Source organism: Nelumbo nucifera, chromosome 4, assembly GCF_055504915.1.
Source record: "Nelumbo nucifera cultivar China Antique chromosome 4, China Antique-T2T, whole genome shotgun sequence".
Classification (NCBI taxonomy): Eukaryota; Viridiplantae; Streptophyta; class Magnoliopsida; order Proteales; family Nelumbonaceae; genus Nelumbo; species Nelumbo nucifera.
This window is the reverse complement of record NC_142652.1, coordinates 20,824,089-20,837,981: the sequence shown is the minus strand read 5'-3', so window position 1 is coordinate 20,837,981 and position 13,893 is coordinate 20,824,089. Positions and strand designations below refer to the sequence as shown.

Below are 13,893 nucleotides of genomic sequence, written 5' to 3'. Positions count from 1 at the left end.
CTAGACCTGGGATTAAGTGCTGCCTTTACAGTGCTTCAGTGCCTAGCAAAAGAATAAGAAATCACCACTCCAAACCATATGTAGGAGTTGCAGTCTCCATCTGCCCCAAAACGCTGGTTAGTAATTAATGGATCAACTACTTCAACTGGGATGTCTTCCTTGAAGATGTAAAGCTAGAAATCACTGAAAATTTCAAAGGATTAAAGAACTGACTATACCTTTATTTTCCCATAAATCCAGGTTTTTTAGCATTTGAAGTTAATTTGGAAATATCGATCGACATTGATATAGCAAGGAAACAAAAGCACAAGCCTTGCACTAAACATACTGGATATAGAAGACCCAGCACCCCTGCTGGCCTCCTGCATTACATGTTAGCTGGGCACAAAATGCATCATTATGGCTTCGAAATATCAAAGTATTTCTACAGAAGCAACATAAAAATCCACAACGCATCACTGGAGTAAATATATCCCGCACCACAGCTCAGAAGCCTGTTAAGAACCAAACGATGAATTAATTTCTTTAGCATTATACTTATAAAAAAGAATTCTTTGACACTATTAATACAAGAAAGGGTCAAAGTATAGATACAGGCGCATCGTATCGTATCGGCAGGGTACCCATATGCCTTTTTTAAGGTCAATCCCCAAATTTTTATTTGTATACGTTAATATATGCTTAAACCTACACCTCAGCCCTATTTAAAAATAAATAAAAGCATATGGTACAAAACTTGTGAACTGATTTTTCTATTACCCGTTAATATCAGATAGAATAGTGGATAATACTGCAAAAGTAAAGGAATCTAGGAATACATGTAGAATAAATAAATCAATAGTTTCATGTATATAAATAAATGATGTATAAGCTCAGAAATAAACAATAATGCATGGAAACCAGCCAACTTGGAACAAAGAGTAACCATTCCTAATTAGATATGACACATGATAGGAAGATTTTAAATGTATAAATGCCCACAAAACATTAAGATATCTCTTTTAACAGAGGTCTTGTGCACCTGTATTTCGAGGTTTTAAGGTCAAACCTTCAAGTATTAATGCCATGATAAAGGCAAAAGCAATTATGGCCACTGCATCAAACATAATCCTGACAAGTACGAAGTACCAAGTGAAAAGAGTTGATCCTGATATTGTTTAGGAAAAAAATGTGCCAAGACTGGAGCCTTTGGTTATGATGATCACTAGAAATAGCGCAAAGGCACTTCATTCTTTTATTCTAATCCTACTTTACATTCAACATATGGAGTTATGATGATGACAAATAGTACACTGGTGCCTCATTTATTCTTTCATTCTAATCCTAATTCACATTCGACATGGCACATTGAGCAAACCAAGTTCGTGGGATAACACAAAACAACAAGGTTGCTATGTCCCCGCAAATATATAGTTGCCAGGCTAAGAAATCAGGGCTGGTAATGAGATGAGAAAAAGAAGTAACAAGAAAGGAACATCTAAAATGAAAACACAAGACCTTAAAAACAGAAAAGTGGGGGAGAGGAGGAAAAGAAAATAGGAGGCCCCAACATTCTTAAGTACAGATGCACTTTTAGATTCTTTCAAGTATAGACTTTTCTGAAGATACCAAACAAGAACCTGCAAGGTTGCAATATGCATGAAAAACAATAGTCATGGAGATCAACCATAATAACCCTTTCCTTTTCCCAAAACTCACATGTCTAGTGGGGTTCAAGTGAAGATATGCAATTCCACAATTTCAAGAACAATACCCTTGTGCCCACCTTGTAAGATGATGCAAAAGAAGCACAGATGCCACAACAAAGCATGAAGCTAAGATATTACATCAACCAAGAATACCCTTGTGCCCACCTTGTAAGATGATGCAAAAGAAGTACAGGTGCCACAACTAAGCATGAAGCTAAGATCTTACATCAACCAAGAAAAAAAAAGTATAAAACAGTGACAAATCAATACCATAATAAAACAAAAGCAACTACCAACATAGAAAGAGAACGATCAGAAATCAGAATACAATTCACTTCTTCATGGAACTTTGTTTGCCAAACTCATAAAATCAACCACAGGGGGTGGGGGAGTGCCAGTATGACTAATTGAATCCCCTATGGTAGGGCAAGCATTAAAACAACTGTACAGAGCACTCTTATTGGCACAAGTGAAGAGAGTAACTGACCTGGGAACCATTGAGTCAACTCAGGAAGCCAAGTTGTAATTTTAGAGCTTTATAGAATATCCTTAATTCTTTTTCATCTATATATAATACATAATACACACTCACTCCTAGTCAGATTGGATCTTTACCAGTTCAGGACAGGGTAGACACAATTGCAATCCGATAATCATCAGGTCCAAAACCCAACCTAGAAGGCTAGAACCTAGAAGCAACCCATAAGAACAAGGGGTTGTCTCAGAAATAGTATAATAGGGTTGGATCAATTCAGGTCTATTGCAAAGACCTGGAATACTATGACAACAGTAGTGTCTGCTGCTCTAAAGCAAAACCTAAGTGGATTTGATTTTGTATTGTCATCTAAATATTACTGTTACCAATCACAATAAGAAAGCCAAAACTCCACTCCTTGTCACCTTGTTCATGTAAATTTAGGCCCCCTAATCTGGAGAATGACTTTAGTGATAAATCAATACAATTGGTGGGTTTCCCTTTCTTAGGACTGTACTGTCCAAAATTGCAAGTAGAATTGACAAAAAATGTTCATTGTTTGTTGTTTGACATTTCCTAAAAGTTCTATTTATGTAGTTAGAATCTACAGGATATCAACTTTCTGGTTAGGCTTTACAAAGCAAGAGGACTCTAATACACTAAAACAAAGAAAGAGGAAGAAAAACTATCCGCATAAAACAAAGTTGACTTTATTCAAGACTTTCAAGTACTCTAATATCCCATGGTTAGGCTGAACTAGAATCCGTTAAAAAAAAAAGCATTGAAATTCACAGCCCTAATGTCCGAGTGAGAATTTGATTAAGCATATTGAAAGGGGAGAGAGACAGAGAGAGATTTAGTTAAAGGAAGAAACTATTAGACAGAAAGAGGAAAAAGAAATTTTCATTATAATCTCTGCAAAGAAGTTTGAATGTCACATTTATAACCCTCATTTTGGCTAAAGTCCTAGCAGAAAGAATGAAAGGGGTGTTAGGCAGTATAACCTCAAATAATCAGAGTGCTTTTGTGCCTGGAAAGCAGATGGTAGACTCAATTTTAATTGCCAATGAGTTGATTGATTCTAGAAAAAGAGAGGGAACCCCGGGTGTAATTTGTAAACTTGATATTGAGAAAGCATATGACTTCATCAACTGGAACTGTCTGGATCGTGTGCTGGATTGCATGAATTTTGGACAGAAATGGAGAAACTGGATCAGAGTATGTACTAAGACCCCAAAATTTTCAATCCTAATTAATGGGCAATCCACAGGGTTTTTGGTAGCTCTAGGGGTTTGAGGCAGGGAGATCCTCTGTCTCCTTTGTTGTTCATTTGTGTTATGGAAATCCTCACACTTTTTAGCAAGAAGGCTGCAGGTTCTGGATTATGGAATGGGTTTGCTATCTCCCCTGGAAAGGAGAAAGTCAATATAGAAGCCATGACTTGGCAAATGGGAGACGAAGAAAGAATCTTGTGACCAAGCCAGAGATAGGAGAGGAGGTGATTACCAACCAGGATGGCATAACCAGAAAATTTGTGGACCACTTCAAATCGATTTATAGAAGACCTTTGAGTAAGAGAGTAGTCGTGGATGGGGTGGAATGGCCAAGAATTGAGGATGGATTGGCAAGGTGGTTGGAAAGGGATTTCAAAGAATAAGAGATTAAGAAAGCTGCCTTTCTAATGGATAGATCCAAGGCTCCAAGTCCAGATGGCTTTACAATGGGTTTCTACCAAGTTTGTTGGGAGGTGTTGAAAGAGGATTTAGTTGAAGGCTCCAGGTCCAAGGCTCCAAGTTTGTTGGGCCCTGGAATTAAGGGCCAATCCTAGGGAGAGTAGATTTTGGACCCTAGTGATAGAAAAGTTTGAAAAAAGATTACCTTCGTGGAAGAGGATTTATATCTCTTTGGGAGGGAGAATTACCTTAATAAGAGCTACTTTGGCTAACTTACCTACCCATTTTTTGTCTATCTTTAGGATACCAGTTAGGGAAGCTAGGAAGCTGGAGAAGTTGATGAGAGATTTCCTGTGGGAGTCGGGACAAGAAAAAAAAAAGGATCATTTAGTTAATTGGGAAATTTTGTGCAGAAGTAAAGAAGAGGGGGGTTTGGGACTTGGGAGGGTGACTAAAAAAAATCAAGCTCTTTTAGGGAAATGGTTGTGGTGATGGCCATTGGAAAGTGAGAGGTTGTGGCATGAGGTGGTGGGAAGCATTCATGGGAGATTAGAGAATGGATGGGATGCTGGTGTATCAAGGCAGGCTAACCTAGCAGCACCTTGGAAGGCCATTCACAACACCCTTCCTCAATTCCTCAAATTTATCAGGTATGAAGTTTGTTCTGGCAACGTTGTTCGCTTTTGGGATGATACCTAGGTAGGAGACACCCCTTTAAAGGACATGTTCCCTTTGCTATTTTCTATTTCTTTGTATAAAAAAGAGGTGGTCTTAAAATTTGTCTCATCACTGGGAATACCCTTAGCTCCCAATTGTAGCTCCTAATTGAGATTTTGGGTTTTGTAGAGGACTAAGGGATGTTGAAATTGAATCTCTCTTTGTCTTGCTATGTTGTCTTAATCAGTTGTGTTTGGATCCCTCCAAGTCAGATAAAAGGGTGTGGACTCCTAGACCCAATGGAACCTTTACTTGTGCTTCTTTCTTCAAGTCCATCTCTCAACTTTGTACTCAACAACCCTTTCCGTCAAACGAAAATTTGGTGCAGGCCAGTTCCCCCAAAGATTATGGCGTTTTGTTGAGAAAAAATCCATGGGAAAGTAAACACTCTAGATAACCTACAAAAGAGAAGACCATTCCTTTGTATTTCTCCAATTGGTGTATCCTCTGTAGAGCTCATGGTGAGGATTGTTACCACCTATTAATATCTTGTCCCTTTTTTGCAGACCTTTGGGCTTGGCTACTTTCATTGTTTAGGAGTAGTTGGAGTCTACTAGCAGAAGTTTGCATGCTCTTCAACCATTCTACTTTCTTTTGGCCTACAAAAAGAGGGAGACTTTTGTGGAGATGTGCTCCCACTGCCCTGATTTGGACTCTTTGGGAAGAAAGGAATGCTAGAATTTTTCAAAAAAGGGAAAGGAACAGTCAGGAATTGAAAGACTATGTGCTGAATAGGGCAATACCTTGGATGAAGACCTTGGAAATCTTTCATAAATTCCCTTTTAATGATCTTTGGAGAAATTGGTCAGCAGTAGCTAGGTGTTCATCCCTAAAGGACAAAGCAATTACAAGCTGGTTTCCTCCATGTGAAGGCTCACTGAAGTTGAACTTTGATGGAAGTAGCATTGGTAATCCAGGATTATCCGGAATGGGGGGTGCTTTGAGAAATGAGAAGGGAGAGATTTTGTTGCTCTACTCAGGTCCCTTAGGAGTTGGGGACTCTATCAGGGCAGAGCTATCAACTGTTGTACAAGGGGTGCAATTTGCAAACCAGCTGGGGGTACAACACCTAATAATCGAAGTGGGACTCCAAAGTGGTGGTGGATTGGTTGAAAAATCCTGAAGAGGCTATATGGTGCTACAAGAATGAAATGAAGAAATTCAGTTGGTTGACAAGGAATATGTTGGTCACTGTACAATGGGTGGGGAGATCAGCAAATACTTTGTCAGATGTGTTAGCCAAGCAAGGGGTAAATAGGGAAGAATTGTTTTGGGCTCAGCTGTGATTCCTGTATTTCTTTCCTAGTTTACTTGTAAACTTCAAGGAGGGGCTGCAGCTCACGCCTCTTCCTCGGATGTTGTATGAATTCACAACTCTAAATCAGCTTCTGAATTAATAAATTTATTATTATTCATAAAAAAAAATCCTTCAATTTGCAGATGATACCCTCTGTTTTGTGGATGCTTCTCTAACTCAATTGGATTCAGTGCTTGGGATTCTGAGCCGGTTTGAAGTGGTGTTTGGTCTTAAAGTCAACTTGAGTAAAAGTAAGATCATCCTAGTGGGCCATGTTTCAAATTTAGAGGATTGTGCAAAAGTGATGGCTTGCCAAATTGATTTCCTCCCGGTAAAGTATTTGGATCTGCCTCCGAGGCCAAATACTCTTCCTCCTCAATCTGGTACTCAATCATTGAGAGAATGGAGAAGAAGCTGGCCTCTTGGAAGGCAAAATACCAATCTTTTGGTGATAGGGCTACATTGATTAAGAGCACTTTCTCCAACCTCCCCACTTATTTCCTATCTCTTTTTCCCATCCCAAACAAAATTGTAAATAGGTTGGAACAGCTCCAAAGGAACTTCTTATGGAGGGGTTGGGAGGATGAAAAGAAGATTCACATTGTAAAGTGGGAGCAAGTGTGCCTTCCTAAGGATGTTGGCGGGGTAGGAATTAGGAAGTTGAAAGAATTTAATTCTACTCTTCTCAGTAAATGGTTATGGAGATTTGCTTCCGAGAGGAATGCATGGTAGAGAAGTCTTATTGCGGCAAAGTATGGAGTGGTATGGGGTGATTGGAGAACTCTGGATCCTCATCCAATTGGGGGGAAATCTATTTGGGCAGGCATCTCAAAGTACATCCATCTCTTCTTGAATGGGATCAGATTTAAGGTTGGCAAGGGGGACAAAATCAAGTTTTGGAAGGATCCCTGGTGACTCCACCAGGGCATCTCAAAGACTTTTCAGTTGCTGATAACATAAGCATTTCTGGTGACTCCACCATTTGGACTCCTTTGTGTAGGAGAAATTTGTTGGATTGGGAAGTGGAAGAGTATGCGGTGCTGTTGGGGCTCCTTCAAAATCAGAGGATTGACTTGAGTTTAGAAGATGAAAGGTCTTGGAAGTGGAATGCAGATGGCAGCTTCTCAGTTAAATCCCTATTTCTTAAGGTGTGCAGTTTAGGTCAGGAGAACATCCCTGCTAGGCAGATTTGGAACCCAACTAGTTCCTCCGAGATTAGTTTCCTGGTCTGGACAATGGCCCTTGATAAATGTTTGACTAGGATTAAACTGGAGAGATGGGGTATTCAGATTCTGGATCTCTCCTGTGTTTTGTGTGGAAACCTTGCAGAATCTACAGAGCACTTGTGTATCCATTGTCCGGTTCCCTTTTCAATATGGGGACATTTTTTCAAGATTTTGGAGATTAGCTGGTCTATGCCAAGATCTGTGAAGGAGCTGCTAATGTGTTGGAGAGTTGAGGGTCCTCAGTAAGAAAGGAAAGCTTGTTTGGAATACCATTCCGCAAGCTGTGCTTTGGTCCATTTGGACTGAAAGAAATAACAGAATCTTCTGTGGTCAATTCAAAAGCCCAGAACAAGTAGTGCAGAAAGTAGTGGGCAAGATTTGTTCCTGGGTGTTGGTGAATGAGGATTTAAAAACCAGAATGTATATCTTTTGTTTTGCACTAAATCATGGATGACTTTGTAATCTGTTTTGGGCCCAGGCAGAATTAGTGGTTTGGGCCTTGTTGTAATTTTCTCTTTATTCTGAATAAATTACTTTACCTTTTTCCAAAAAAAAAAAGAAATTTTCATTAAGCATGAAGTAGAAATGTTGACCAAGTCTAAAGTAAAATAAACTCTTCCTGAAGGATAAGGAGCTAATCCAACCCCCCCAACACACACACACACAAAGTGGACACTCTCAATTCTCAGACTTATCAACTTGAGATTTTACCACTGCACCAAGCAATGTCAAGAAAATAAAGGACTAAGCATATCCAAACAAAAGGGAAAACACATAAACCAAAAAGGAAAAAAAAATATTACAATGAAAAACTAATAGACAGCAAGAGGAAAATAAACTAAGATCTGTAGACCAAGTCCAAGAACTGTATCATATGCATACAACATTCTTTCATATCAATGAATAAAACTGCACTGTACCAATACAAAAACTGTAGACCAAGTCCAAAGAAAACCAAAATTCTTTTTTTTTATATTCAACAGCAAAAGAAATTTTATTAGGTTAACAAAGCTATCTAGTTATGCCTTCTTTGTTTATTAAAACTAAGCAAAGCTATGTGACTATATTCTTCCTAAAAGACCAATCAATTAAGAAGTATCTTAATTTATCTAACCAGTTGAAAAAGATGAAGCATCTAGACAATGATAGATTTCTTAGAGAGATATATGGTGGGTTTTGGAAAAGAAAGGAATTCAAAATAGGTATGAGGACCTAGTCAAGGATATATATGAGAGTGCAACAACAACCAATGTTAGAACACTTGTGGAGGAGACATTAGAATTTACAGTTATGGACCAAGGCTCAGCACTTAGTTCTTATTCATTTGCACTAGTTATAAATGAATTGACTAAACACACTCAGGAGGATGTCCCGTGGTGCTTGTTTGCTAATTACATTGTTTTAAGATGAAACAAAGAATTAAATGCAAAATTAAATTTATGGACAAATACCTTAAAAACAAGAGCTTTTAAAACAAGCAGAGCCAAAACAAAATATATGCTATAGGATTGCAAATCAGGGTACACTTAGGATTGGAGACCAAGAGAATATGTAACCTTTTCCATTACCTTGGTTCGACAATTCATAACAAGGAAAAGATCGAGGAGGATGTCACTCATAGAATTAGAGCAAGATGAGCATAATGGAGGGATGCATCCAGAGTCTTATGTGATAAGTGAATACCACTCAGGTTAAAAGGAAAATTCCATAAAACAGTAGTAAAACCAGTAGTGTTATATGAAGCAAAGTATCGGGCAGTTAAGAAGCATGGCCAAAAAATGATTGTGGCAGAAATGTGTATGCTGAGATGAACAAGTGGAAAAACTAGAGAGGATAGGATTAGAAATGAAGTTATTAGAAGGAACCTAGGAGTAGCTCCAATAGGTGGTAAAATGAAAGCAAGTAAACTAAGATAGTTTGGTCATGTGCACAGAAGACCATCTACAGCACCTGTAAGAAGAAGCAATTTATTGCAAGTTGAAGGGACTAGAAGGGCTAGGGGCAGACCAAAAAGGACATGGATTGAAGTAGCAAGAAATGATTTAAGCACTCATACTTTAACAATGGGTATGGCACCAAATAGAATGGAAAAACAAAACAGAATTCATGATGATTATGATGATGGAAAAGCAAATGAACTTGGTTAATTTGTTGCTTCATGCACAAGTATCCCAGAATCAATAGGATAACTTCCCCAAGGTCAGGATCCAAAAGAGGCAATGAGAATCCACCTCGTTCTTCAGATCTAGCAGTGCCAATTGCTAAATTCCATATCCATCAGTTCATCAACTTCCATATAATTTCTCTTGCTTCCTTCCATTAATTCCAATAACCAAAACCTCCAACAACAACTTTTTTTTAAGAAAAGGCAAATTTTATTTATATTACAGAATTATAAATGGGAGTGACTCCTTCCTCAAAAAAAATGAATGGGAGTGACTCCCAATACAAGGAGTGATGTGTTCACAAAAAGTATACTAGTTAACAAGAATAATAACTTCTTTGATAAATACAAGAATAATAACTTGGCTTTCTATTACAGGGCATCTTTGCCTAAAATAACTAACTTCTAAATGAAGGGGCCATTACTTGGTTTGATGGTATATTTTCAGGCTAGAATTCAGGCTGGAAAGCATGAGGAAACAAGTTAGAGTCTGAGAGTAGCCATTTTGTGTATGTGTGGTCTTTTAACTAAATTCTACCATGAGTTGCACAACGTGTTCAAGTGATGGTCCCAGCTATCCAGGGTCTTGAGAGGGGCAGACTACTGGATATGAACCTAACCTTTGGCTTTTTTCTTCAAAAAGTGACCAATCTCGGGCCCAAACCTGTTTTCTCATTGCACCAAGAAATGACCTCTACAACCTTCGACAAGTCAATATTAATAAAACCCTGTCATCTATCAGAAAAAACCCTGGAAAAGTTTTCTGACAAACGCATTTTATTTACAACTGTAACCAATACATCAACTACCTTTGCTTTGTCAGAAAATTCAGAATAGGCATTTGGTTCACGTATACTACTTTTCTTTTTCATTTTTTTGGTGCTAAATGAAATGGCCACTGGTTCACAAAGTGGCCAGTCAATATTTGCTTCTATTTGCTAGATGAAATGTGTTAATCTACCCAAGAATCTCATCAATCTTGTCAACATATAAACTTGTGGAAATTTGGCTAAACAGGTGGAGTTTGTTGCATGACCCACCCACTATCTGTCACACAGATAAAGAAAAAGAACATTGCTACATTGCACACTTAATGTACGATAAGTAAAGGAACCCTTCAGGCTTCAACCTGGAGTAAATGATTGAGAAAACTACGCTAGGCATCAAAAGAAAAATTGACATGTGCTCATGTCACATGGACTCTCTTAAATGGATTAAGTGTCCATGCTGGATGCCCATGAATGGCTAATTACACATGTCATTTTTCCTATAAAACAACCTCGTGTTTTCATCCTTTCAAAACAGGCTCCTGGACATGGACACATGTCAGATTCTGATTCTTGTGTCCACGTCCATGCAACACTGTAGTGCTATGATATTGGAAGATTAACAATGCTTTGCAAAATTCGATGACATATGGAGCTTAAACAGGCAACCATTTTATTAGCAATCCCACTCCCTAGCCCTCCCAGGAAGGATGCATATCAGTAAATGATAAATGTTAGCACCAGAAAAGCTTTGCCACCCGACACTGTAATAGCTTAGGCCATTTAAAAATCAGATCCCGTCTAAAACATCTAAACATGTGTCCTGAATGTTGAGTGCTTGTTAATGAAGGGCGATATTCGGCATGCTATTGCTTGAGAAGGGAAGAATTCTTGCAAACTTTTCAGAGATTATCAACAGAGTCACATACATTCTCGATATATGCTATGTTGTGCAAAAACAGATTCCTGTAAAGTGAAACAGGGACGCCTAATTTCATCGCCAAATAACTTATCAGCTGGCAGGTGTAAGGGATTTCTACTTTCTACCTCCCCTTTGCTTCTTAGCTACATATATTCTGTAACTGTAAGTACTCAAATGTTAAAAACTAAACTTCATGGAGAGACAAAATTAACTCAAACAAAAAGAAACGTCGACACTCCTATCATCGGAACACCGAAATTAAACCCTAATTGCATTCGAACTAGAAATTTATCATAAATGCGATGAAAAAAAATAAGGAACGCAGACCCATAATTATTTGAATCCATGTAATCAGGATCGATAGGTAGATAGTTACCTATTTCTGATACCCTCCGCCCCTCGTATTGTCATCCTCTTCAACCTTCGCGGTCAGATAAACCGGAGGGAAATCAGAAACATCGAAAGTTTTCTCCTTCATCATCTTCTCGACGTCGGCCTTCTTCAGGATGGTCCGCCGGATGGGCGGGCGATTGCGTCGTTGATCGCGAGTGTAATACTTGATGTCGTAGACGGTCTCGGGGTTGGAGGTGGGAACGCAAGCCTTGGCGTGGGCAGTGGCGGGACAGAAGACACGGTACTCCAGAGCGCTCGGGAGTGCGCTCTTGTATTCGGGATCGGCACACGGGCCTGTGATCTCCCATGGCTTCTTGATGAATCGTTTCAAGGATTGGAACATAGATTTTACCCCAGACGATGATGAAGATGCAGCCATGGCGGATTGATACTATTGCTCGATCGGGAGCAGACAGAGCCTATAATGAAAGAGAAATCATGTATGCAGATGCATGACGGGCCGGGGATCTTATGTCGCAGTCGGACCAGACCACTGTTACAACCCGGTCCGTGCACGGACAGTGGTCTGGGCCCATGAAAGGCCGTGCCCGGGGCCATGTTTATAGATCTGCAGTACGTTGGGCCTGTACTTTTTCGTATTTTTTAACCTATTATGCGAGCCGGGTCGGACCCGGGCCTAGCCTAAACCTATTGTTACGAAGGTAAAACTCGACTCGGCCATGATCACCCCTACCGTTGATACTCGGAAATGCACAACACAGATTTTCATGGAGCAATCCGGCGGCACCTTCACTGAATAGAACCTTGAGTTACTTGAGTTACAGAGGTAGATCCTTGAGAGGTCTGGTCTCGATGAAGACACTTACCTCCCAACCGTTGTTCTTCGTGTCCCTCCCAACCCATCAATGGCGGAGGCTGTGATGTTTGGAGCCCTCATGTTCTTTTGAAGGATTTTCTAAGTTGTTGCATCTTGACAACTACCGAGTACCGACGTTCCTTGGTGGCTCTACTTGGACCAACTGTAGAAGAGTAATTAGTCAATTGTCATAAAGCTTAAGATTACTTTTAACATAATACATAAACAGTAAGGGTAGAATTAGTTAGTTAATTAAATTATAAGGTTAGTTTAAGAAATTTGCCCTTATATACACACTAGTGGATTTTATTTTTTATTTTTATTTTTTTTACCACTTCATGGGGCTACACAACAAGGGGTAGCCCATCTTCTTTCCCTTAACCCCTGGTGGCAGCGGGATTTGATCCCAGGTCTCTACTCTGACAAGTTAGAGAACCTACCAACTGAGCCACCATCGGTTGGCCACTAGTCAATTTGATTAACCACCAGTTTTTTATTTCAGGTTAACCAAAAACCAACCCAATATCACCAAAATTTGCAAAAAACCAAACCAACCTGTTTTAACCAGCTTTTTTTCCCAATTTGATTGGTCAAATTTTAGATTTTTGTTGAACACCCTAATTGACAATAAGGCACCTAACCATGAAAAAAAAAGACTAGTATGGAGATATTTTCAATGCATGATTGTAAAAGGTTGTAAGAATGGTACGAACATGGTCTTTTGAACGCTAAATCTAAAGTTTGAATCACCTGCCAACAAAATATGTTCCAACACCCTACCAGCATTATCCGACACTACACAACTTATACATGGTGGATCCCACTTTATGGTGGGCCTCAGTTCTATAACGAGATGTATAGTATCGGATCAAGTTGGTAGAGTGTTGGAACTTGTTTTGTTGACAGGTGATCCCAACCCCCAAATAAGATGTCCCTAATTATACATCAAAAACATCTCCTTTGGAGTTCAAATCTGTCTCTCACAATACATCTCCACAGTATATTGTGAACATCTCCCGATGATGACATCATCACTTATGGTATGATGTGATGTGGAACGTTGTGGGGGCAGATTTGCTCTCTCTCATTTGCCGTACAGTCAGCATGTATGTACGCTTTCTATTGGCAGCAGATCTGTGTTCTTGTGTAGAAGTATCATATTTAAGAGAAACTAATGGGCCTTTTATTTCAAGCATATAACTGCAATAGAAGTCAAAAGATTAGTTTAGTTCTTTTAATATAACTAGGTCAGAAGAGCTTAGTCAGAATAAAAGACATGATCATGTCTTGTGTATCAGCTGCAACGTTGGATTAGTTATTGACTAATGGACGGGCTAAAATTCAAAGTCAATTATATGGTATCGTGGGCTTAAATTTAATAATGTAAATCAAATTCAATACAGTCCAGGGTCTCCAGGCCCAAAATGTGTTTCAACATGGGTGTACTGGATCCATGGACCATGGCGGCATGGTTCAAGTATCAATATGTGTATCCTGGCTGTCAATGGATCGGGTATCATAAAATGGACCCGAACGGATTGGGTGGGTTTGGTTCCGAAATAGGAAGGACAATAGGATATTAGGATATTTATTGATGATCGGTTGTGGTTCTTAACCTATTGTCTCAATTATTATCAGGACTTATTTGATTCAATGCTGAATCTATTCAGATTCGATTCTGGGTCTAAAAATTATATACCTATAGGGTGTAATTTAGTTTCGGGTTATTGTCTTATCAGGGTTGGTTCCGATTT

The 13,893-nt window shown here is 39.1% G+C and overlaps 1 protein-coding gene across 1 annotated transcript; it reads right to left on the bottom strand.

Moving 5' to 3' along the window:
- Positions 1 to 282: 282 nt before the first annotated feature.
- LOC104597932 (furry) lies at positions 283 to 11,823 on the bottom strand. The gene is made up of 2 exons (XM_010259731.3): positions 11,306 to 11,823; positions 283 to 494 (listed from the first exon to the last, which is right to left on the bottom strand). The coding sequence occupies exon 1, from the start codon at positions 11,699 to 11,701 to the stop codon at positions 11,306 to 11,308; it is 396 nt and encodes a 131-aa protein (XP_010258033.1). The 5' UTR covers positions 11,702 to 11,823; the 3' UTR covers positions 283 to 494.
- Between the last annotated feature and the right edge of the window lie 2,070 nt (positions 11,824 to 13,893).

Excerpts from the sequence above, each read along its gene's own strand:
- LOC104597932 (XM_010259731.3), bottom strand. The coding sequence starts at position 11,701 with ATGGCTGCATCTTCATCATCGTCTGGGGTAAAATCTATGTTCCAATCC.